This window comes from Salmo salar, chromosome ssa01, assembly GCF_905237065.1.
Source record: "Salmo salar chromosome ssa01, Ssal_v3.1, whole genome shotgun sequence".
NCBI classification, from domain to species: Eukaryota; Metazoa; Chordata; class Actinopteri; order Salmoniformes; family Salmonidae; genus Salmo; species Salmo salar.
The window spans coordinates 81823760-81850727 of NC_059442.1; the positions used below are offsets into that span (position 1 = coordinate 81823760).

The following is a 26968-nucleotide window of genomic DNA, read 5'->3' on the forward strand; positions in this document are numbered from 1 at the left end:
TGTAAATGCATTGCAGGCTCTGTGTGTCTGTAAGCCCCATACTGTGTCACTCCATCCTTACTGTGTGTGTGTGTGTGAGAGTTTTTCTTGGAAATCTGATGGGAGAAATGACTGATTTACAGTTCAGGAGGGTTGCCTAATCACACATATGAAGTTTTAGAAAGATGTGACTTTTTTAACCCTTCGAAACAGCCCCTATGACCCCAATTTAAGGGACTTCCAGTTGGCACAGGAAGCTGAAAGTAAACACATATCCTCCTTGGGGTAGGCTCTTACAGAATTTTGAGTTTTAAATCTTTACGTTAAGAACTGACTGATTTACAGATGGTTGAATGAGTGTGTGTGATTACAGAAAATCACAGAAATCTCGTAGAGCTCCGAAACCCACCTTAACAGATTCGTCTGAACATGCCACAACTGGATCTGTAACTTTTTTGGGGGGAAAACACATTTCTTTGACCATCACCAATTGTACATTGTACGATTTCTCGTAAATTACGATAGATAAATGGCTGGTTCTTTTTTTCCTGACACCGTAGGTTCATGTACTTTGACGTGAAGCGGTCAAATTAGCGCTCTATTTTCGTTTTTACCTTTAATCCCAGAAAAATGGCCTTAACTCAAAAAGCATTGAGGCCTCGACGCCATCTTTTTTCTGGGCTAACAGCCCATTAGGCCAAACCTATGTTCACCAAGTTTCGTCTTCGAAGTCTTTTCTGTTTAGGAGAAATGGCCATGTCATTATTGGTGATGTTTTGTACATTTGCAATAAGAAGCCATTCGCCATCTGGTGGAATTTACCGGGACAGCGGAAAAATGACCAAAATTTGAACATTTTATAAAAACAGAAACCAAATGTCCGAGAGACTTTATTTGATCTGGCCCTGGGGCATGGCCCGAGGCCGTCTGCGAATTTTAAAAGCATTCGCGCACATCTAGTAAGGGACCGTACATTTGCAATATGGAGATCCTCATCAATCATACAGCAAATGCCTTTTGCATCCCTTTTGTAGGAGAGTATTTTGAAGTTGAGGTTTAGAAAAAATATTAAAAAGATATGCGAAGAAAAAATATATAAGATATAAAAGATATATACATGGGACACGACAAAGACAAGGACAAAGACGTCTGACTGCTACGCCATCTTGGATCACATTGCCCCCGTGCACAAAGCAAGGTCCATACAGAAATAGTTTGTCGAGATTGGTGCGGAAGATCTTGCGAACAGATTTGGGATGAATTGGAACGCCGACTGCGAGCCAGGCCAAATCGCCCAACATTACTGCCCGAACTCACTAATGTTCTTGTGGCCGAATGGAAGCAAGTCCTCGCAGCAATGTTCCAACATCTAGTGGAAAGCCTTCCCAGAAGAGTGGAGGCTGTTAAAGCAGAAAAGGTGGGACCAACTCTATATTAATGCCTGTGAATTTGGAATGAGATGTTCGATGAGCAGATGTCCACATACTTTTGGTCATGTAGTGTATATATACAGTATATACAATGCATTTGGAAAAAGTTCTCATCAATCTACACAATTCTCATCAATCTACACACAATACCGTCTAATGACAAAGCGAAAGTATTCAGACCCTTTGCTATGAGACTTGAAATTGAGCTCAGGTGCATTCTGTTTCCATTTATCATCCTTGAGATGTTTCTACAACTTGATTGGAGTCCAGCTGTGGTAAATTCAATTGATTGCACATGATTTGGAAAAGCACACACCTGTCTATATAAGGTCCCACAGTTGACAGTGCATGTCAGAGCAAAAACCAAGCCATGAGGTCGAAGGAAATGTCCTAGCGCTCTGAGACAGGATTGTGTCAAGGCACAGATCTGGGGAAGGGTACACATTTTTTTTACAGCATTGAAGGTCCCCAAGACCACTGTGGCCTCAATCATTCTTAAATGGTAGATGTTTTGAACCACCAAGAATCTTCCTAGAGCAATTGAATCAATTTTAGAATAAGGCTGTAACGTAAAAAAATGTAGAAAAAGTCTTGGGGCCTGAATATTTTCTGAATGCACAGAACAAAAATATAAATGCAACATGCAACAATTTTGACAATTTTACTGAGTTACAGTTCATGTAAGGAAATCAGTCAATTGAAATAAATTAATTTGGCCCTAATCTATGGATTTCACATTACTGGGCAGGGGCGCCACCATGAGTACGTCTGGGAGGGCATAGGCCCACCCACTTGAGAGACTGGCCCATCCGCTGGGGAGCAAGGCCCAGCCAATCAGAATGAGTTTTTCCCCACAAAAGGTTTTTATTACAGACAGAAATACTCCTCAGTTTCATCAGCTGTCCAGGTGGCTGTTCTCAGAAGATCCTGCAGGTGAAGAAGCCAAATGTGGAGGGCCTGAGCTGGCGTGGTTACACAGAGTCTGCTGTTGTGAGGCCGGTTAGACATACTGCCAAATTCTCTAAAACGACTTTTCTCTTATGGTAGAGAAATTAACATTCAATTCTCTGGCAACAGCTTTGATGGACTTTCCTGCAGTCAGCATGTCAATTGCACGCTCCCTCAGAACTTGCACGCTCCCTTTTATTGTCCTCTGCACAAGGTGCACCTGTGTGATGATCATGCTGTTTAATCAGCTTCTTGATATGCCATACCTGTCAGCTGGATGGATTATCTTGGCAAAGGAGAAATGCTCACTAACAGGGATGCACACACATTTTTGCAGAGAAATAAGCCTTTTGTGTGTATGGAAACATTCTGGGATCTTTTATTTCAGCTCATGAAATCTCTCTCTCTCTGTTTCTCTCTCTCTGTTTCCCTTTATTTTTCTCTTTCTCTCTCCAGCGCTTTTCTTATCCACTCTCTCTTTCTCTCCGCCCTATTTACCTCTCTACTTCTCCCTTCCTCTTCCTCCCTCACTCCCAGCTAATGATTTGTCCCTTCAACCAATTTTATCAGCTCATATCCGTAGTTATTAGGGTGAAGAGTGAGAGGCCATTGTACCAGCCTGCTGCTATTTGAGGCCCAGTTGATAGAGCTGCAGTCAGATGTGAAGGACTATTCATTGTGTTGTACATCACTGTTCCAGCCACCTCTCAATAGATATATGGAGAGATGACGCAACCTTTAAATTCAAACACTCCTGAAAGGACAGACATGACTATTCTGTGGTTGGTCATGAGTGTGCGGGAGTGTGTGTGCGTGAGCATAAAAGAGTGCTCATTGTGGATATTTTAGTTCACTCGCCTCAATTAGTGGGGACAGACACATAGGCACACACATGCTCACACACGCACATGCATGCATGCACACACACTTTCCCCTGCAGTGCCTCTAATTGGTCATGTTTTGGGGTGGCAGGTAGCCTAGTGGTTAGAGCTTTGGGCCAGTAACCAAAAGGTTGCTGGATTGAATCCCCGAGCTGACAAGGTAAAAATCTGTCGTTGCCCCTGAACAGGCAGTTAACCCACTGTTCCCCAGTAGGCCGTCATTGTAAATAAGAATTTGTTCTGAACTGACTTACCTAGTTAATTAAAGACAAAAAAAACATGTCATGTTCCATATCTGTGCCCACAATCCCAGGTGAAATATGTGATGATATTTTAATGACATTTGGTTATTTCTTCAACATGTTAAATAAGGACACTCACTTGCACACTTAAACTAATTGTCAGCCAATTAATCAATCACTCAGTCAATTAATCAATATCGCTTTATTCAAGAAATGTATTTATAAGATAAACTAATTGGACCTGGAAATGATAGAGAGCATTCATCATTACTTAACATATACTGTACTCTTGAGAAGCATAAAAGACAAAAATAAACCATCTTTAGAAGCATTTGTTTTGTTATTCTTTCTTTGTTTTGTTATTTGTTATACCCAATTTGTGACAAAATATAATAATTGGGCTGCCTGTTTAAACGCAGCCATTCTATTGGAAAACTAAAGCATGTTTTTAATTCAAGCATCACATCCCTCTGTAGCTATGTGAACGCTAATTATGTTTTGGCAGAGGAAAGATAATGATGGTTGTCGTGACTCGCTAGCCAGTCTTCTGTGACAGTGAAGAGATAATGAATAGAGGAACACTAGAATGTTCCTTTTTCATGAATGGTTTCTGAAGAGCACTCCACTTTACATTCAGCTGTGAGAACGCTGAGTTGAGGTTTGAAACTCAGTTTTTTATTGGTCTATTAACTAATTTAACCTATGGTGATGTCACCATGGAAGGTCAAAACTCCATCCCACCAAAACACGCCGAAATTTCAGGTGGTCTTTTCAAACAACTATTACACTAGGCATTATAATAGTTTTCACAATTTCACAGTATTATTCCAACCTCATCGTGTGGAAATATATATAAAACACAGGAAGATCACATTTTTGATTGAACTGGGCCTTTAATAGTCCTTGAGGACATGTGAAGATGATGAAGATTTTAACTTAAACCAGATATGAAGAGTGCCTTGGAATTTGTTATAATATATTTTCCTCCCTTCCTTTAGGAACTTATGTTCTGTCAGAATGACAGAACCTGAAACGGATCCATTTTCAAACTCCATTTGTACTGTCTTCATTGTCAGCCAATATATAATTGGGTAGAAATGTAGACTATTACTGTCCTCAAAAGAAATTGATCTTACACATTCAAATGACTTTTCTCTTCCTTAGGAACTTCTATTCTGTCAGCATGACTCAACAGATGCAGAACCTGCAGCTGTCCCAAACCAGGAAGTGCTCGGGAGGCCCTGCCTCTCCCAGCGCTGCCAAGCGCCTATACAGGAACCTATCAGAGAAGCTCAAAGGAGGCCACTCCTCCTTTGAGGATGCCTACTTCTTTGGCCGTGGAGACCGCCACGGTCATCGCAAGGGCTCGGTGAGTTGGGGATTGTGTGTGTGCGTGCATGCGTGCCCTGTTTGTGTGCGTGTGTTCGTTTGTGTGGAATTTTGTGTCTATGGGTGAGCATCTATCTGGGACTGTTATGTGTCATCATCTTCATCAGATCAAATGATACCAGCCAGCCCAGATAAGAGTGTCCAGGAGGACTATACTGTGACTTACTACACTCTTATAAGTAAAGGAACCTGGAAGAACCTTTATGGAGTTTAAATAATTGCCCATAGGGGAAACCTTTCCAGTTCTAAAAGGTTCTTTGAGGAAAAGGGTTCCCTTGAAAAGGGTTTTCGGTGAATACATGTGTAAAGGTTCAAACCTTTACACATGGATGGGGAGGGGTTACATTTTTTACCTTATTAGTAATATATTGTAGAGGTATTTGGGGTGTTTTGGTGGCAGCCTATCAGAAGATTGGAGGCGTGGCTTTCAGGTTTTGGCCACCCGTTAGAGTAAATGTGATTCATGTGATTAATTTATTTTCCTTGAATATTTATGCATATTGTAGTACAATATTAACATTACTGATTACATATAGTAATAACATGCTAACTATTCCAACTTTGGGATTGGCATAGGCTCTTGATTAACTCTTACATCTCTGTAAGCCTCATTGATTCTACAAAACTGTCAGTTTTCAACCTTAACATGTGTTGACAGTACAACAGAACAGATGAACAGAAATGACATTTACTCCCACAGGTGGCCTAAAAATATCTTTCTGAAAGCCACGCCCCTACTAAGCCACACCTCCAGTCCATTGTTCCTCCATGAACCCTTTGCTACATTGAAACATTCCTCCAAGGTTCCTCCAAGAGTCGCTCAACTAAGGTGCAAATATTAACAATGACTAACAATGGTTCCTTGATGAACTCCAGGGTTCCTCGAGTCTCCACTAATTCTAAGAGTGTAGAGTCACCCCATGTCTTCAGATAGTGACTGGATAGGCTGGAGGTCTCTCTTTGTGTCTGGGACACTGGACACCAGGTTTAGACAGTGACTGGCTAGAGTGGAGGTCTCTCTGCATATCTGGGACACTGGGTTTAGACAGTGACTGGCTAGAGTGGAGGTCTCTCTGCATATCTGGGACACTGGGTTTAGACAGTGACTGGCTAGAGTGGAGGTCTCTCTGCGTATCTGGGACACTGGGTTTAGACAGTGACTGGCTAGAGTGGAGGTCTCTCTGCGTGTCTGGGACACTGGGTTTAGACAGTGACTGACTAGAGTGGAGGTTTCTCTGCATATCTGGGACACTGGGTTTAGACAGTGACTGGCTAGAGTGGAGGTCTCTCTGTGTATCTGAGACTGGGTTCAGACAGTGACTGGCTAGAGTGGAGGTCTCTCTGTGTGTCTGAGGCTTTGGGTTCAGACAGTGACTGGCTAGGCTAGAGGTCTCTCTGTGTGTCTGGGAGACTGGGTTCAGACAGTGACTGGCTAGAGTGGAGGTCTCTCTGTGTGTCTGAGACTCTGGGTTCAGACAGTGACTGGCTAGGGTAGAGGTCTCTCTGTGTATCTGAGACTGGGTTCAGACAGTGACTGGCTAGAGTGGAGGTCTCTCTGTGTGTCTGAGGCTTTGGGTTCAGACAGTGACTGGCTAGGCTAGAGGTCTCTCTGTGTATCTGAGACTGGGTTCAGACAGTGACTGGCTAGAGTGGAGGTCTCTCTGTGTGTCTGAGGCTTTGGGTTCAGACAGTGACTGGCTAGGCTAGAGGTCTCTCTGTGTATCTGAGACTGGGTTCAGACAGTGACTGGCTAGAGTGGAGGTCTCTCTGTGTGTCTGAGGCTTTGGGTTCAGACAGTGACTGGCTAGGCTAGAGGTCTCTCTGTGTATCTGAGACTGGGTTCAGACAGTGACTGGCTAGGCTGGAGGTCTCTCTCTGTCTCGGGAACACTAGGATCAATACAGATTGGGTTGGTGTGTATTGTCCCATTTCCTGTAATTGGTTTATTATTTCTTGAGAACAGTGGGCGGCCCATAGAATTAGAATATGAGTAATTTAATAGGATCTCTATGAGGCAGCCCTTCTGATTGTAAGCCCAAGAGTAGAGGAGACCGAGAGGCACAAATTCACATCATTTCTCCCTATTGACTCCTTTATTTTCCCTCTTTCTCTCTCTTTCTCTTCTCCTCTCTTTTGTCTGTTCCTCATTCTCTCTCTTTCTCTTCTCTCATTCTCTCGTCTGTTCCTCATTCTCTCTCTGTCTTTCTCTCTCTGTATATCTGTCTCTCTCTATCAGGATGAGAGAGAGTGTGTGTGTGTGTGTGAAAGAGAGGCTGTTCTCACATTGCGTCTTTAAGGGGATCTGCATCCACTGATTTGGCCTAATTTTTGGGCTAGCTCCAAAAGAAATGCTGGCAGCCAGACAGAAGCCAAACGTGAGTTGTCTTGGAGGTGTGGTTTGATGTGGGTGTTTCTTGGGTGTGTCCTTGCCACCACTAAGACACGCCCATCTGTCAGAACCTTGCTCACAGCTATTTATCACAACAAAGAAACCTCCTGCAGATTGAGTTCCAAATCTACAGGCAGATGTGTGGTGAGATGCCGGAGGAAGCTTTGAATAGGTCAGTAGCCTTCAGAGTAATATGAGAAGAATGCAATTCCTGAATTTATGTAGATATTCTAAACTAAGTGTTTTCAAATGTAGTAACAGGTCCATGTAGAATAAACAACCCTTTACATAATACCATAGAAGCAGTGTTCTGCTAATATAACAATGTGCACCTTTCGCTTTTCATTGTTATTCCCAGACGATACAGACACTGTGCCTTTCAGCATTTTGCCTGCTGGTAACGGGGCTACTTCCCTGTAGCTCAGTTGGTAGAGCATGGTGTTTGCAACGCCAGGGTTGTGGGTTCGATACCCACGGGGGGCCAGCACAGAAAAAAAATAAGTAATAATAAATAAAAATGTATGAAATGTATGCATTCAAGTTGATAGTAAGTTGCTCTGGATAAGAGTGTCTGCTAAATGACTAAAAAGTAAAAAAAATGTAAATGTACTTTGGCAAACATGTCAGAGTGGTTATACCTTCCTGTGTGGTGTCCCGAATACAACAGGAGATTCCTGATCCTGCTGCAGAATACATAGGGTTTCTCCCTCCCCATATTGACTGATACCGTTCAATTAATGTGCTGACTCCATACATATTTCTGTGAACACATACTGTACACACATAGTCACTGTTCTATTACCAAAGGCAGTTAGAATAGGTCATATCTGACACACAAGCAGGTACTGTTGAAGTTTGAAGAGGTCAGATAAAACGTACCCAATTATTGTCTCCCCATCAAACGACCGAGGCTGGCATCTTCCAAAAGGATCTACAGTCCTGCCCATCTGTAGAAATAGGCAGAGTTGAGGCAGAGTTCATCAGTGACGGATGGAATGATAAGGGTGGTGCAAATACTGGCCATTTCTGCTGTACTGTATTATTAGTACCGTAAATTCCGGACTATAAGCCGCAACTTTTTTCCCACGCTTTGAACTTCGCGGCTTAAACAATGACGCGGCTAATATATGGATTTGTCCCGCTTTCAAATTTGTGGGTCCTGACAGCGTGGTGCATTGTCAAAAAATCCACTATCATCAACGGGTTTCGAAAGGCTGGACTGCTGCGTGTTGAAGAGGGCTCAGCGGGGGATTTGCCTCCGGATGAAAGTGAGAGAGCGAAGATGGTTTCAGTGCACAGGAGGAGGAAGATAGTGACCAATGACTTTCTTGGTAGGCTACTGTTTACAGCAAATGTTTTATTTTTTGTTACAAGCCGTGTTTCGTTAAAGCCTATTTATTTTTGTTACAAGCCGTGCTTCGTTAAAGCCTATTTATTTTTGTTACAAGCCGTGCTTCGTTAAAGCCTATTTATTTTTGTTACAAGCCGTGTTTCGTTAAAGCCTGTGTAAAGTTAATTTGTTTCAATGTACCGGTAGGCACCTGCGGCTTATAGACATGTGCGGCTTATTTATGTTCTAAATAATATTTTTTTTTTTAATTCAGTGGTTTCTTATATTCAGGTGCGCTTAATAGTCCGGAAATTATGGTAAATACCTTCAGTCCCACATTGTGGATGTGTTGAGTGCCAGGTCTCTCTCCATTCAGGGACGTCAGTATCAAGCCTGTCTGTCGGTCAGGACTTCATCACATCATCTTGCAAGTCTCCCAGTGCTGACTCTATAGATGCATCTGTGAACACATACACAGTCACTGTTCTATTACCAATGGCAGTTAGGATAGGTGATATCTGACAAACAAACATGCTGTTTGATCAGGTCAGACTAAACCTACCTAATTCTGGTCTCCCTATCGACGGAGACAGGCAAGAGGTGAGGCTGGAGGTAAGGTCTTTACCAGCGCCCTGTTGATGGGCATGGCAGCGTAGATCAGCTCCTGGCCCCTCATCAAAGATACTTCTCAGTCACACACAGAGCACTGATTACGTTATCAATGGTGGTTATGATTAGCATGGTGGAACCAACCTGATCGCCACATTCACCTTTCTATTTCACTTCAGATGCCATATGTGAAGTGAAATAGAATAGTAAATGCAGCGATCAGGCTGGTTCCACCAGGCTAGGTTATGGTGAATTGGGAGAAAATTCAAAACAGTTTTGACCTTTGACTAGGTCAAATGTCACCAACCTGATTCACGTGTCCTCCCTGTTCCATTTATAGGAATACTCACAGCGAGGTCATGTCTATGTGATGCTGAGGGTCCCCTTGCTAGTCTTCTCTATGTTGCATGTTCGGCTGCAAACTAGACATCTCTCAAACAACTGCAGCAGGCAATCCTCGTAAACAATGTACTTCCTCATCTTATGAGGTGGTGTTGACAGGGAGGGCCTGTGACAGGGTGATACAATAGACAGCCAAGTGGTAGATTGCATTTTGTTATAAAGAAAGGACAAAGCTTTTTTATATTGCACTTCACAACCAAAACGACTCTACTACTTGTACTGTATCAGCTTGGATGGGTAATTAACATATTAGTTTATCAAACAGGGTTTTTTTTATACAACATTTCACATAACACACATTGTTGTTGATGAAGCCGTCTGTGTCATCAGGATAGTAACTCGGGTCAAGCTAATTCTAGGTCGTCATTAGCTACCACAGCCACAAAGTCACAAATCCCACCGATTTCTACAATTTATCTTCTTAAAATGTGATTTTAAAAGTAACTCTAACCTTAACCACGCTGCTAACCTTATTCCGAACCATAACCTTAAATTAAGACCAAAAAGCACTTTATTGTTGTCATAATTTTTTACAATGTAGCCAATGTTGACTTTGTGGCTGTGGTAACTAGTGGAAACCCTAATGATATACTTTACAGATGTAGACTGAGTTTATCTCCAGATTAGATTCAGGCTGGTAAAGCTGTCACGTTTTGCTCTTAGTTCACTGTATTAGTGAGACTCAGACATGAGTTAGCTACCACCATAGCTGCATCCATTATTTAGTTTTGCCCTAGACAATACAGAATACACTTGTATGAGCTACGAACTGACCTGCAAATCTGACTTGTAAACTAGCATTAACCTCCCTAGTCAACAGCCAGTGGAATCATGTGGCGCGAAATACAAATACCTCATAAATGCTATAACTTCAATTTCTCAAACATATGACTATTTTACACCATTTTAACCTGTTATGGCTAGGGGGCAGTATTTTCACGGCTGGATAAAAAACGTACCCGATTTAATCTGATTATTACTCCTGCCCAGAAACTAGAATATGCATATAATTATTAGCTTTGGATAGAAAACACTCCAAAGTTTCTAAAACTGTTTGAATGGTGTCTGTGAAGTATAACAGAACTCATTTGGCAGGCCAAAACCTGAGAAGATTCTGTACAGGAAGTACCCTGTCTGACCATTTCTTGGCCTTCTTTGTCATCTCTATCCATTACAAAGGATCTCTGCTGTTACGTGATACTTCCTACGGCTTCCATGGGCGCTCAGAGCCCGGGAAAAAGCTGAATGACGTAATTCAAAGCCCTGGCTGAAACACACTAGCGCTTTCGCTAAGTGGTCTATCAGAGGACAAAGGGCTTAGGCGCGTGCACTGGCTGCCCCCGTCTTTCTTTTTTTCCCTCTATTTACCGAAACGCAGATTCCCGGTCGGAATATTATCGCTTTTTTACGAGAAAAATGGCATAAAAATTGATTTTAAACAGCAGTTGACATGCTTCGAAGTACGGTAATGAAATATTTAGAAATCTTTTGTCACGAAATGCGCCATGCGCGCGACCCTTATTTACCATTCGGATAGTGTCTAGAACGCACGAACAAAACGCCGCTGTTGGACATAACTATGGATTATTTTGGACCAAACCAACATTTGTTATTGAAGTAGAAGTCCTGGGAGTGCATTCTGACGAAGACAACAAAGGTAATAACATTTTTCTTATAGTAAATCTGACTTTGATGAGTGCTAAACTTGCTGGGTGTCTAAATAGCTAGCCCTGTGATGCCGGGCTATCTACTGAGAATATTGCAAAATGTGCTTTCACCGAAAAGCTATTTTAAAATCGGACATATCGAGTGCATAGAGGAGATCTGTATCTATAATTATTAAAATAATTGTTATGTATTTTGTGAACGTTTATCGTGAGTAATTTAGTAAATTCACCGGAGGTTTGCGGGGGGTATGCTAGTTCTGAACGTCACATGCTAATGTAAAAAAGCTGGTTTTTGATATAAATATGAACTTGATTGAACAAAACATGCATGCATTGTATAACATAATGTCCTAGGGTTGTCATCTGATGAAGATCATCAAAGGTTAGTGCTGCATTTAGCTGTGGTTTTGTTTTTTGTGACATTATATGCTAGCTTGAAAAATGGGTGTCTGATTATTTCTGGCAGGGTACTCTGCTGACATAATCTAATGTTTTGCTTTCGCTGTAAAGCCTTTTTGAAATCGGACAGTGTGGTTAGATTAACGAGAGTCTTGTATTTAAAATGCTGTAAAATAGTCATATGTTTGAAAAATGGACGTTTTCGGATTTTAGAGGAATTTGTAATTCGCGCCACGCCCATTATTGGATATTGGAGCAGGTGTTCCGCTAGCGGAACATCTAGATGTAAGAGGTTAAAGACAAGACTCTCGTTAATCTAACCACACTGTCCGATTTCAAAAAGGCTTTACAACGAAAGCAAAACATTAGATTATGTCAGCAGAGTACCCAGACAGAAACAATCAGACACCAATTTTTCAAGCTAGCATATAATGTCACATAAACCCAAACCACAGCTAAATGCAGCACTAACCTTTGATGATCTTCATCAGATGACAACCCTAGGACATTATGTTATACAATACATGCATGTTTTGTTCAATCAAGTTCATATTTATATCAAAAACCAGCTTTTTACATTAGCATGTGACTAGCATGTGACTAGCATTCCGACCGAACACTGCCGGTGAATTTACTAAATTACTCATGATAAACGTTCACAAAAAACATAACAATTATTTTAAGAATTATAGATACAGAACTCCTCTATGCACTCGATATGTCCGATTTTAAAATAGCTTTTCGGTGAAAGCACATTTTGCAATATTCTAAGTAGATAGCCCGGCATCACAGGGCTAGCTATTTAGACACCCAGCAAGTTTAGCACTCACCAAAGTCAGATTTACTATAAGAAAAATTTTATTATCTTTGCTGTTCTTCGTCAGAATGCACTCCCAGGACTTCTACTTCAATAACAAATGTTGGTTTGGTCCCAAATAATCCATTGTTATATCCAAATAGCGGCGTTTTGTTTGTGCGTTCAAGACACTATCCGAAAGGGTAAATAAGGGTGACGAGCATGGCGCATTTCGTGACCAAAAAAATCTAAATATTCCATTACCGTACTTCGAAGCATGTCAACCGCTGTTTAAAATCAATTTTTATGCAATTTTTCTCGTAAAAAAGCGATAATATTCCGACCGGGAAATCGTTTTTATTACAAAGAGAGTGAAAGTAAAAGCATGCTATCCCCTCATGCACGAGCCTCAGTCTAATGGCCCTCTGATAGAGCACTTGCCAAACGCGCTAATGTGTTTCAGCCTGGGGATGGAATTACATCGTTCAGCTTTTTCCCGCCTTCTGAGAGCCCATGGGAGCCGTAGGAAGTGTCATGTCATGCCAGAGATCCCCTGTATTTGTTAGAGATGATCAAGGAGGGCAAGAAATGATCAGACAGGCCACTTCCTGTAAGGAATCTTCTCAGGTTTTGGCCTGCCAAATGAGTTCTGTTATACTCACAGACACCATTCAAACAGTTTTAGAAACTTTAGGGTGTTTTCTATCCAAAGCCAATAATTATATGCATATTCTATTTACTGGGCAGGAGTAGTAACCAGATTAAATCGGGTACATTTTTTATCCGGCCGTGCAAATACTGCCCCCTAGCCCCAACAGGTTAAAGACAGACTCTCGTTAATCTAACCACACTGTCCGATTTCAAAAAGGCTTTACAGCGAAAGCAAAACATTAGATTATGTCAGGAGAGTACCCTGCCAAAAATAATCACACAGCCATTTTCAAAGCAAGCATATATGTCACAAAAACCAAAACCACAGCTAAATGCAGCACTAACCTTTGATGATCTTCATCAGATGACACTCCTAGGACATTATGTTATACAATACGCGCATGTTTTGTTCAATCAAGTTCATATTTATATCAAAAAACAGCTTTTTACATTAGCATGTGATGTTCAGAACTAGCATACCCACCGCAAACTTCCGGTGAATTTACTTAATTACTCACGATTAACGTTCACAAAATACATAACAATTATTTTAAGAATTATAGATACAGAACTCCTTTATGCAATCGCGGTGTCAGATTTTAAAATAGCTTTTTTGCGAAAGCACATTTTGCAATATTCTGTGTAGATAGTCCGGCCATCACGGCTAGCTAATTTGACACCCACCAAGTTTGGCCCTCACCAAACTCAGATTTACTATAAGAAAAATTGGATTACCTTTGCTGTTCTTCATCAGAATGCACTCCCAGGACTTCTACTTCAACAACAAATGTTGTTTTGGTTCGAAATAATCCATAGTTATATCCAAATACCTCCGTTTTGTTCATGCGTTCAGGTCAGTATCCGAAGGGTGACGCGCGAGCGCATTTCGTGACAAGAAATTTCAAAATATTCCATTACCGTACTTCGAAGCATGTCAAACGCTGTTTAAAATCAAATTTTATGCTATTTTTCTCGTAAAATTGAGATAATATTCCAACCGGGCGACGTTGTATTCATTCAAAGAGAGAAAGAAAAACATGGAGAATTCACATGAACATGCATCTCCAGTGTCACTGTTCTCAGCCTGACCACTCACAAAATCTCCTGCTGTTTTTCGCCCAGAGACTGGAGAGACGTCATTCCACTTTCTGGCGCCTTCTGAGAGCCAATGGAACCCTTAGAAAATGTCACGTTACTGCAGAGATGCTGTATTTTCGATAGAGATGCCACAGAAGGAGAACAAATTGTCAGACAGGGCACTTCCTGTATGGAATCTTCTCAGGTTTAGGCCTGCCATATGAGTACTGTTATACTCACAGACACCATTCAAACAGTTTTAGAAACTATAGAGTGTTTTCTATCCAAATCTACTAATTATATGCATATTCTCGTTTCTGGGCAAGAGTAGTAACCAGTTTAAATCGGGTACGTTTTTTATCCGGCTGTGCAAATACTGCCCCCTAGCCCCGACAGGTTATTAAGGAAGAGTTGCCTCACTAGCAAGCTAGCCTCCCTTGCTAGCATTATCAAATGATAACGTTACATAACCCAGCAGTATCTAGACAATACAGAAACTTATATGAGCTATGACCTAACTAAGTTGTAATGAGGTAGCTAGATAGCTACCTGCATAACCAACAATAACATTATATAACATCATTAGCTAAGTTATACCAGAGAGGTCATTATATTCCAGTACCTCTGGTTATACTCACCACCACCGGTTGTTGCACACCAAGCTAGAGTCAGTGTTGCCAACGTCATGTCATTGCGTGATAACGTAAAACTGTGTCATTACGTATAATACACAATAACGTTACTTCGCGTTATTTCTCCGTTACTTCTTCGTTACTTAGCTCTTTAAACTCTAGAGCTGATGTGTCTCAATCTGATGATAAATTCCACCTGGCTACACTTTATCTCACATACAGGTTGTCGTTAACTCCTCCTTAAAGCTAGATTCCTCAATTGGCGAAACTGCCACGTCCGTTTGGGATCGTACAAAAACAAAGAAGTTACTGAAAACAATGAACAGTGTTTTTTTCTCTGACATCATTGCATGCACGATGGAACAGCAGAATATACACTGCAACTTTTTTTTTACCACGCTGCCGGATGCTCATCTGCTCCGTTTCATCAATAAAATAAAAATAATGACAAAGGTGCTGGGGCCAACAGTGGCATTGTTTCTCCAAAAGTACGGATTCAATATTTAAAACCTTTTAAATATAAATAGACATACCCAAAAGTAATGCAAGCCACTTCGATCTACAGTGTCCACAGATCAATTTATAAGTGAAAATGTCAGTCGGAATCGGTACCTAGAAACACACTAGTCCCCTATTACCGCTTCAACACTTTCACTGCAATGCTACCTCCTTCTCTTCATCCCTTTTCTCTCACTTTCCGTCGCCTTTCCTTAGCCTCTCTCTCTCTCTCTCGACTGATTCTGTTGTAGTTGGTTTCTAAATGCAACTGCTTTTTGACCAAATGTTCTAACAGGTTTTTCATTACACAGGCGCACACAAACACACACACAAACACACACACACACACGCTTCTCATTAGTCCTCCAGGCGTATGTATTTCGATCACGCTGAACGATAACCTACCATTATCTGTATCACATTCAGTGTTGGGGGTAACGCGTTACAGCAGGGCTCTTCAACCTTTTCTTACCCAGGGACCGGACCGTCTCGCAGGCAAACCGACGACCCAGGGACCCCATCATACGATCAAAAAAAAATATTGTTTTCACGTCTGGTCTTATCGTCAGGTGAATGATCATGGCAGGAAGAAGTAATGTTTTTCATTATTTTTACTTTCCCACATTATAATTAGGAGATGAAGTATAAACTCCAACATAGCCTATTAATAACTAGAAAAGGTATAGTATCTCCAAATACATTTTCGCTAAGAGCAGCTGTTTAGCAGGTTAGAGGTTAGCGATGTGTTGTCAAAAATGTATGTCCAAGTAAAGAAAGCTTTCCAGCAGCACTTGCCGCACTGATACCCTATTCGTGGGTGCTTGTTCAAAGCCTATTTCACATACTCCAGTTAGTGTAATTTGCTGAATAATAGTTCAGAAATAGTTGACATAATTAGAAATAAGATATTCTCCTTTTTTTTACTGTAGGTATGTCATAAAAAATGTGTATATTCTGTTGTTGCTAGCGATATTGATAAAAACATTTTAAATACGTTTTTTCTCTGACCTACTGCAGTACCTCTGCGGAACCCCGGTTGAATAGTCTTTAATGTTACAGCTTCAGCACTTTCACTGCAGTTTTACCTCCTTCTCTTCACCTCTCTTTTCTCACTTTCCTTTCCCTCTCTCTCTCTTTCTCACTCTCTCTCTCATGTACCGTCACCACGTCACCTCTCCTCTCGATGGTCCAATTGTCACACAACAATTATCACACAGGAACTTGGCAGTCACTCTACTTAATGTTGTTTCTTTGTCTGCCTTGGTTTCAGCTTTGGGTGTGTTTTTAAAAACGTGTTTAGTACTGTTGATGATGGTGATGGTGATGATGATGATGAAAATGCTGCTGATGAGGATGACGTCAACGATGATGATGTTTGTATTCTGACGTGTGTGTGTCCCTCCTCTTCTCTCCTCCAGAGCATGCAAGGTAGTGAGTGTCTGTTTGAGGCGGTGGAGCAGCAGGATCTAGATGCTGTCCAGATCCTTCTCTACCAGTACACAGCTGAGGAGCTGGACCTCAGCACACCCAACAGCCAAGGGTTAACACCGCTAGACATCGCCATCATGACCAACAACACCCCCATAGCCAAACTATTGCTGAAGGCCGGCGCCAAGGAGAGCCCTCACTGTGAGTGTACACTACATAGGGCACACTGAGTACACACTATGGAGGGTGCAATGGGAGTATACACACTAATTAGTGCAACCTTCCGACTCAAAGTCCAGCATTGAAACTTGGTGCAGTATCCAGATTGCCATACCTGCATACCGACTTTGTGCCATACCGGCATATTCGGTAATACCAGCACTGAACACAAGGGCCGCTGTTTTCAAACCCCACTGATGCTCTGTAATCCGAAGGTTAGCAATGCTAACAAGTACATGTAAAATCCCATAAATAATGCTAACTAAACGAGCGCATTGCAAACATTTTGTACAGTTTCTGACCTAAACTATACAAGTAACTAAAATATTTACATGTTACATTTAACCATTATTTAACTAGGTGAGTCAGTTAAAAAAAAAATCATATTTAGAATGTCGGCCTACACCGGCCAAACCCAGACAACGCTGGGCCAATTGTGCGCTGCCCTATGGGACTCCCAATCACGGCCGGTTGTGATACAGCCTGGATTCGAACGAGGGTGTCTGTAGTGACGCCTCAAGCACTGAGATGCAGTGCCTTAGACTGCTGTGCCACTCGGGAGCAAATATGCTACTCACAGTTTGCTGCACGCACAACACAAATATTAGCCAGCAAGGCTCTTGATCCAGGAGGGGTTTCTCTGCTGTTACCAAGCGAATGCTTGATTTTGGAAGAAGCTAACTACTTAGCTAGATAGCTAACTATCTTCTAAATTAGCTAACCAAATGCACAACTGCAGAGCATTAAGCACATTTTAGACAGATAACTTAATAGTTGTAAGATATCTAGCTGGCAAACATTTAGTTGTGAATTCCATAGTGTAATTAGATCTCCTGGCACATGCTGAAGAACAGTGAATTACTCACAAGGCTCCGGTCTCTCGTTGTTGTGTGCTCGTAAACAAACACCACCTGACTGGGGGACTACTGTAAGCATCGTAATAATGTGACAGGTGAAATGAAGAATGCAATGCTTCTCCTAACGTATCGCACAAGTTGACTGCAGGTATTTACTTAAAAAGTAGCTGCACATATTCAAACTTCAAAGAAATGGTTTCAACGGTATTGAAAAACCAACTATTCAGACCCTTTACTCAGTATTTTGTTGATGCACATTTGGCAGCGAATACAGCCTCAAGTCTTCTTGGGTATGATGCTACAAACTTGGCACAGCTGTATTTGGGGAGTTTCTCCCATTCTCATCTGCAGCTCCTCTCAAGCTCTATCAAGTTGGATGGGGAGCATTGCTGCACACACAGCTATTTTCAGGTCTCTCCAGAGATGTTCGATCGGGTTCAAGTCCAGCTCTGGCTAGGCCACTCAAGGACGTTCAGAGACTTGTCCCGAAGCCACTTCTGCGTTGTCTTGGCTGTGTGCTTAGGGTCATTGTCCTGATGGAAGGTGAACCTTCGTTCCAGTCTGAGGTCTTGAGGACTCTGGAGCAGGTTTTCATCAAGGATCTCTCTGTACTTTGCTCAGTTCATCTTTGCCTCGATCCTGACTATTCTCCCAATCACTGCCGCTGAAAAACATCCCCACAGCATGATGCTGTCACCCCCATGCTTCACCGTAGGGATGGTGTCACGTTTTCTCCAGATGTGACACTTGGCATTCAGGCCAAAGAGGTCAATCTTGGTTTCATCAGACCAGAGAATCTTGTTTCTCATGGTCTGGGAGTCTTTAGGTGCCAAGCAGGCTGTCATGTGCCTTTTACTGAGGAGTGGCTTCCATCTGGCCACTCTACCATAAAGGCCTGATTGGTGGAGTGCTGCAGAGATAGTTGGTCCTTCTGGAAGGTTCTCTCATCTCCACAGAGAGCTCTGTCAGAGTGACCATGGGCTCTGACCAACGCCCTTCTCCCCCGATTGCTCAGTTTGGCCGGGTGGCCAGCTCTAGGAAAAGTCTTGGTGGTTCCTCAAAAGAATGATGGAAGCCACTGTGCTCTTGGGGACCTTCAATGCTGCAGAAATATTTCGGTACCCTTCCCAGATTTGTGCCTTGACACAATCCTGTCTCGGAGCTGTACGGACAATTTCTTCAAACTCATGGCTTGGTTTTTGCTCTGACATGCACTGTCAACTGTGGGACCTTATATAAACAGGTGTGTTTCTTTCCAAATCATGTCCAATCTTTTTAATTTACCACAGGTGGAGTCCAATCAAGTTGTAGAAACATCTCAAGGATAATCAATGGAAACAGGATGCACCTGAGCTAAATTTCGAGTCTCATAGTGAAGGGTCTGAATACTTATGTAAATAAGGTATTTCTGTAAAAAAAAATTGCTGAGGACATTTTTACATTTAATCAATTTTAGAATAAGGCTGTGACGTAACAAAATGTGGAAAAAGTCAAGGGGTCTGAATCATTTCCAAAGGCACTGTATATACTGAACAAAAAATATAAACGCAACATGCAACAATTTCAACGATTTTACTGAGTTGCAGTTCATATAAGGAAATCAGTCAATTGAAATAAATTAATTAGGCCCTAATCACAGGATTTCACATGACTGGGCAGGGGCGCAGCCTTGGATGGGCCTGGGAGGGCATAGGCCCACCCACTGGGGAGCAAGGCCCAGCCAATCAGATTTCGTTTTTCCCCACAAAAGGGTTTTATTACAGACAGAAATACTCCTCAGTTTCATCAGCTGTCCGGGTGGCTGGTCTCAGATGATCTCGCAGGTGAAGAAGCCGGATGTCGAGGTCCTGGGCTGGCGGGGTTACAGGTGGTCTGCGGTTGTGAGGCCAGTTGGACCTACTGCCAAATTCTCTTATGGTAGAGAAGTTAACATAAAATTATCTGACAAAAGCTCTGGTAGACATTCCTGCAGTCAGCATGCATGTTCCCTCAAAACTTGAGACATCTGTGACATTGTGTTATGTGACAAAACTGCACATTTTATAGTGGCCTTTTATTGTCCGCAGCACAAAATGCACCTGTGTAATGATCATACTGTTTAATCAGCTTATTGATATGCCACACCTGTCAGGTAGATTCATTATCTTGGCAAAGGAGAAATGTTCAACATTTGAGAGAAATACGCTTGCGTATGGAACATTTCTGGGATCTTTTATTTCAGCTCATGAAATCATGGGACAAACACTTTACATGTTGCGTTTATGTTTTTCTTCATGAAATTACGTTGAGCCAACGTCGAATAGACATTGAATTGATGTCTGTGCCCAGTGAGATGATATCGGTCAGAAAATCCCTTTGTGTCCCACTGAATGTAAGGTGTGTACATTAGCGATACATTGCACAGACTGGGTTTTACTCTGTCAATTAAATGTTGACAGGCAGGGCTAGGGGATAAGCTGTCCGGTCTCAGGTTTTAGTCAACACATCAGTAACAGAAAATAAAGTGTACTGTAGCTGGTCCACTAACAGTATGTCTGTTTTGAGGAGTACATGTTATCAAAATAATGAAATGCTTGATTTGCCAATTATCTTGAACTGATCTGAACTGATGGAACTTGGCTTGGCAGTGTTAGAACCTTATTCAAGTGTTCCATTCTCTGAAGCTGTTCATGTCTGGCTGACACGACCCACATGGTCTGGACTGGAGTCTATTGGTGCAATATTCTCCCAGAAATGTAGAGATGTTTGATAGGTTCTCTCAGACATGTTGTTTTCCTGGGGGGTTGAGACCTAGATTTGGATTTGAAACTCCAGCAGTTGTAATGGAAGGGGGCGGAGTTTGTGTACTGTACAAAACCAGCCCTTATCCTGTCCAGGAATGTTGGACAAGGTAAGAACCACCTGTCTAGGAGAGGTGGAGGAGGGAGGGATGGAGGGAGAGATGGAGGGAAAGAGGTGAGGGAGCTTATTCAAGCCAGTAAGGTGAGAGCGTGGCTGGGTTGCAGACACAAACACAGCCCCTGTCTGGGTCAATCCCACACCACAGCACCACCACTCATGCTTTCCTCCATTCTGTATTGTGTCCTACACAGGAGGGACAACTCCAGGGGGGTGGAGGGTTGGGAGTGACTGGTCCATTAGCCAGTCACTAGGGTTATCTCAAGTACTACAGGTACATACTAATATTAAATAGATAACCATGGATCAAAGGCAAGCGTCAAGTAGTCTGGCTGATACCAAACTCAAAGTCCTCCTGACTTCCGAAAAAAATAAAGTGTATGTGTGTGTCTGCTCTCCAAGCCCTCTGTGTGTGTGTGTGTGTGTGTGTGTGTGTGTGTGTGTGTGTGTGTGTGTGTGTGTGTGTGTGTGTGTGTGTGTGTGTGTGTGTGTGTGTGTGTGTGTGTGTGTGTGTGTGTGTGTGTGTGTGTGTGTGTGTGTGTGTGTGTGTGTGTGAGACTGCGTCTGCTCCACTCCATGGTAGTGACAGGTCTGTCTGGGGTGAAACAGTGGCCACTTTAGAGTCTCCCTCTCCCAGGTTAAATGAGGGGCTGCTGGGCCTCCTCACGTTCCAACTGAAAAGCCCTAACAAGGTTTGGCATTTAATGGTTTAACTTTTCCAATGATGCATGTAACCGCCCGCCAATTATAACTAAGTGATTTATTGTCCTCCGGAGCTAAGAGCAGAGCGAGCTGAGCTTTTTTATAAACACGCACGCAGATGCGCACCCACTCACACACTTTCAGGCAGGCACACACCCCTCTCTCTCTCTCCCTCTCCTCACTGTGGTACAATTTGATCGTTGTAAACAAACAGAGGGGTAAACATGGATCAGTTTTTCCTCCTGGGAATTTATGCTTTATGTTGCTGTCATTCCTCAAGTGCCAAGTAAATCCATCAGACAGGGTCTGACAGGCCGGGTTGGCTGGGCTGGGTTGGGGTGGTGGGGTGGAGGGGGATGGGGGTTCATTTACGAGTCCTTCAGGGTCCCAGTGGACTATATTTAGGCCCACCCCTCCCCATCCCGCCGTAGTGCTCACCAGCCAGCAGGCAGGCCAGACAATGGACCAGTGTGTGAGTATGTTTGTGTGTGTATGTGTGCGTGCTTGTGTGCATGCGTTCCCGTGTGTGTGTATGGCTAGATGGACAGATCTGCATGTTCATTTATAGCCCAATCAATTAACCTCCGCCTGCATCGGCTTGTCACTCCAGAAGAGGCAGGAAATTGCACCTAGACAAGGCTCATATGACTGGACTCTTTTCCACTGCAGCTCAGACTCAGGATGGCCCCCAAATGGCACCCTATTCCTTATCTAATCCCTATAGGCTCTGGTCAACAGTAGAGAACTATATAAGGAGTATAGACCCTCATCAAAAGTAGTGTACTACATAGGGTATAGGGTGCCATTTGCGACGCAGTTTCAGACTTACCTCAGACCCCCAGGTATAGAGGCGGAGAGATGGAGAGATCACTGGGCTGGAGATAGAATACTTATTCTGTCATTCCCTCTTTCCTTCTTTCTCTCTCACTCTCTCTCCATCCCTCCCCCTCTCTCTATCCCTTCCCCTCTCTCTCCCTCCTCCACCCCTTTCCTCCATCCCTCCCTCCCCAGGGGGTAGGTGCAGGGTGAGGGGGCCGTGAAAGAGGGTCTTCTTCTGCAGATGTGTTTATGTGTTTATGTTGCTGTCATGGTCGGTGACTAAGGCTGGGTCCCAGAGAGAGAGAGAACATACAGCACTGTACTACTGCAGGGAAAGGAGGAGAAGGAGAGGAGGGCTGGCAACCTGCAAGGAGGGCTAGGGTTTTACCATGACAAATCTGTGGGGGGGGGGTCGAACACACGCTGTCTGTGTGTTCCTCCAAGGGGAGTGCTACTAGTCTCTCCTCTCTTTTTGGTACTCCGCACATTGAACCATTCAAGACAGTGTGAAACGTTGTTTTCTCTCACTGAAACATGGGCTCTTTTCAGTCTCTAATGCTGACCTGTGTTCTGTATCCCATAGTAACTTGTGTTCTGTATCCCATAGTAACGTGTGTTCTGTATCCCATGTTGACCTGTGTTCTTTATCCCATAGTAACTTGTGTTCTGTATCCCATAGTAACGTGTGTTCTGTATCCCATAGTAACGTGTGTTCTGTATCCCATAGTAACTTGTGTTCTGTATCCCATAGTAACGTGTGTTCTGTATCCCATAGTAACGTGTGTTCTGTATCCCATGGTGACCTGTGTTCTTTCCTCTGTTCCATTGTCCTCCTCTCTGATCCCACCGCTATTATTATCAGTCTGTTTGTGTTCTAGTTGTCAGCTGTAACAAGCAAGTGGAGCTGCAAGGTCTTTGACTTGTTCCTCTCTGAGTGGCCCCGATAACAGAAAGCACAGCACTCTTACAGTTTTTTTTAATGAGCCTCACTTTCATGCAGCTGGTGCAAAAAGGACTAGAGTTCTTAATCTGTTGGTTTGAAGGTGGAGATAAATGGAAGAGTAGAGCAGGCTTTCTTTATAGGATATCTTGCTGATGTCAGTACACTGTACTTTCCTAACAGCCTCCACACTTTTCAGATCCACCCCTGCCATTCCTGCATACATCAAGGCAGCAGCATGGGAACATGCCTCTCTCAGCACAGTTCCATCCTATTGTACAGCAAGCCAAGGAAGTGTTAATAAGGTCATGTGTAATAATAAAAGGGTTGTTCCACTCTCGTACGGACTCAGGAGAGGCGAAGGTCGAGAGCCGTGCGTCCTCCGAAACAGAACAAGCCGCACTGCTTCTTGACACACTGCTCGCTTAACCAGCCACACCAATGTGTTGGAGGAAACACCGTCCAACTGGTGGCTGTGTCATAGTGCATGTGCCCGGCCCACCACTGGAGTAGCTAGAGCACAATGGGACAAGCACATCACGGCCAGCCAGACCCCCCCCCCCAAACACTACTGGGCCAATTGTGTGACACCTCATGGGTCTCCCGGTCGCAGCCGGCTGCGACACAGCCCGGGATCAAACCCGGATCTGTAGTGATGCCTATAGCACCGCGTCGCAGTGCCTTAGACCGCTGTGCCACTCGGGAGGCCCACGATGTGGCTTTTGACATTATCGATCATAGTCTGCTGCTGGAAAAACCTGAGCACACTGTTCAGTCGTGTGGTCAGGTACCACAAAGAGGGACTTAGGAAAATTACAACTGGCTCAGAACAGGGCAGCACGGATGGCCCTTAAAAGTACACGGGGAGCTAACATTAGAGAAATGCATGTCAGTCTCTCATGGTTCAAAGTGGAAGAGAGATTGACTTAATCGCTACTTGTTTTTGTAAGAAGTGTTGACATGCTGAATGCACCGAGGTGTCTGTTTAAACTACTAGCACACAGCTCACACACCCATGCATACCCCACAAGACATGTCACCAAAGGTCTCTTTACAATGCCCAAGTCCAGAGCAGACTCTGGGAGGTACACAGAGCCATGACTACATGGAACTCTATTCTACATCAGGTAACTGATGCAGGCAGTAGAATCAGATTTATAAAACAGGTAAAAATACACCTTATGGAACAGCGGGACTATGAAGAGACACACAAAGTTGCAGACACACACATACGCACACAAGCTCTAGCACATGCACTCTACACACACATACATTGTAATATTGTTGTATGGTGGTTTTATACAGTTTGTGTTGTAGATATGTAGTGGTGTAAATGTTATGATGTACTGTTTTCTCTTTTTGTATATGTAATGTAAGTGCCTTAATGTGGGGATCCAGTACGGGTTGGATTTAGTGCGGGTTGGATAAACATTTGCAGGACAGAAATATTTAGCTGATCACCGGCAAGGTAGCTAGCTAAGTTATTTATGAACATAGATGTGTCTATCTATGGCAGTGGATAAGAAGTATACAAGTGTTTGTGCTAAACCACCGCAACGGGTGGCTGGCTGAATGAATTCAACTTTGTCTCGAAGTAAATCTGAAACTTCACTCTTCACATATACAGTTGAAGTCAGAAGTTTACATGCACCTTAGCCAAATACATTTAAACTCAGTTTTTCACAATTCCTGACATTTAATCCTAGTAAAAATTCCCTGTCTTAGGTCAGTTAGGATCACCACTTTATTTTAAGAATGTGAAATGTCAGAATAATAGTAGAGAGAATGATTTATTTCAGCTTTTATTTCTTTCATCACATTCCCAGTGGGTCAGAAGTTTACATACACTCAATTAGTACTTGGTTGCATTGCCTTTAAATTGTTTAACTTGTGTCAAACGTTTCTGGTAGCCTTCCACATGCTTCCCACAATAAGTTGGGTGAATTTTGGCCTATTCCTCCTGACAGAGCTTGTGTTACTGAGTCAGGTTTCTAGGCCTCCTTGCTCGCACACGCTTTTTCAGTTCTGCCCACAAATTTTCTATAGGATGGAGGTTAGGGCTTTGTGATGGCCACTCCAATACCTTGACTTTGTTGTCCATAAGCCATTTTGCCACAACTTTGGAAGTATTCTTTGGGTCATTGTCCATTTGGAAGGCCCATTTGCGACCAAGCTTTAACTTCCTGACTGATGTCTTGAGATGTTGCTTCAATATATCCACATAATTTTCCCTCCTCATGATGCTATCTATTTTGTGAAGTGGGCTATTAGCAGGACAATAGACTCTTGCCAACACCTCTCTGTATTTTGATACTTTGTGCAAGGCAAATGATCTGCATGAAAACATTTGTGGATGGGGCCATCACGAGTGGCGCAGTGGTCTGAGACTGCGTGACTACAGATGCTGGTTCGATACCCGTACCGGCTGCGACCAGAGACACATGAGGCGACGGTGGGCTTTTGGTTTCTCTCCCTCTAAAAACAGAAATAAAAATTATAAATAACAAACTGGCTTTATTTACAAATTAGTAAGAATGTCTCACCCCATGTTCAAGAATGGCCTTTTTCTCGCTCAGTTTAGGTTATTTGAAAACAAAATAATCTCCAAAATATCGTTATTTTTTAAACACGCCATGGAAAGTTGATTGCAATTTCAGTTTAATCCACCAGAAAAGACAGAACAAATAATACAAAAGTATTGTGGTTAAACTCAAATATACTAATTGATTAAAAAAAAACTTTATTGGCTGTACTAGATTTTCCGTTCATCCTGAAAGCCCTAAACTGCTAACTTAAATGAATAGAGATCCTGGTCATGATGCTACAGTATTATGTTACTGCATAATCAAAGTGAGGACAATCAGCGATCTACTGTATACTTATGGCTTATTGTAAGCTGAAAGAGACAGCATTCAGAAGTTAAGACAGCGCTACTCTGAGACAAGCATCGGGACTGGTCTTGATAAATCAACGAGATTTGTATTTTCCCTGAATCTCCGTTTGGGTATTGGTTAGACTACAATTAGGGTGTGGAAATGTTAGGATTAGTTTGCTCTTACTGTAGTACTGTAGCCTACTCCCGTGCCACAATGGGATATTAGCAGGACAATAGATACTTTGTGCAAGGCAATTAATCAGCATTAAAGAATTTGTGGATAGGGCCTTCTGAGTGGACCAGCGGTCTAAGACACTGTAGTGCAATCTGTGTTGCTACAGGTGCTGGTTCAATACCCATGCCGGCTGTGACTGGGAGACTCATGTGGTGACAGTGGGCTTTTGGTTTCTCTCCCTCTAAAAACAGAAATAATTCTAAAATAACAAACCGGCTTTATTTAGAAATTAGTAAGAATGTCTCACCCCATCTTCAAGAATGTCCTTTTTCTCGCTCGTTATTTTTTTTAAACAAAGTGATTATTATTATTGTTATTATTTAATTTAGAATTAAATAAAAGCACCTTAGATATTCTCACAGATCCTAACGGAGAATGCCCCTTAGATATTCATTTAGAATCCTCCAATCCTCTAAATCGAATTATTGGTGGAGTCACATCATTGAAAAAAAAAATGTTCTATATACAGTCATTGCCAAAAGTTTTGAGAATGACACAAATATAAATTTTCACAAAGTATGCTGCCTCAGTTTGTATGATGGCAATTTGCATACACTCCAGAATGTAATGAAGAGTGATCAGAGGAATTGCAATTAATTGCAAAGTCCCTCTTTGCCATGGAAATGAACTGAATCCCCCAAAAACATTTCCACTGCATTTCAGCCATGCCACAAAA

The 26968-nt window shown here is 42.6% G+C and overlaps 1 protein-coding gene across 4 annotated transcripts in view; it reads left to right on the forward strand.

Moving 5' to 3' along the window:
• The window catches only part of ankfn1a (ankyrin repeat and fibronectin type III domain containing 1a), a 235321-nt gene that overhangs the window by 142919 nt on the left and 65434 nt on the right, over window positions 1-26968 (forward strand). For all 4 annotated transcript variants that reach the window (XM_014212996.2, XM_045723336.1, XM_014212988.2 and 1 more), the window contains 2 exons: window positions 4645-4849; window positions 16738-16948. In XM_014212996.2, coding sequence (XP_014068471.1) covers window positions 4645-4849; window positions 16738-16948 — 416 coding nt within the window. The remainder of the gene's footprint in view (window positions 1-4644; window positions 4850-16737; window positions 16949-26968) is intronic.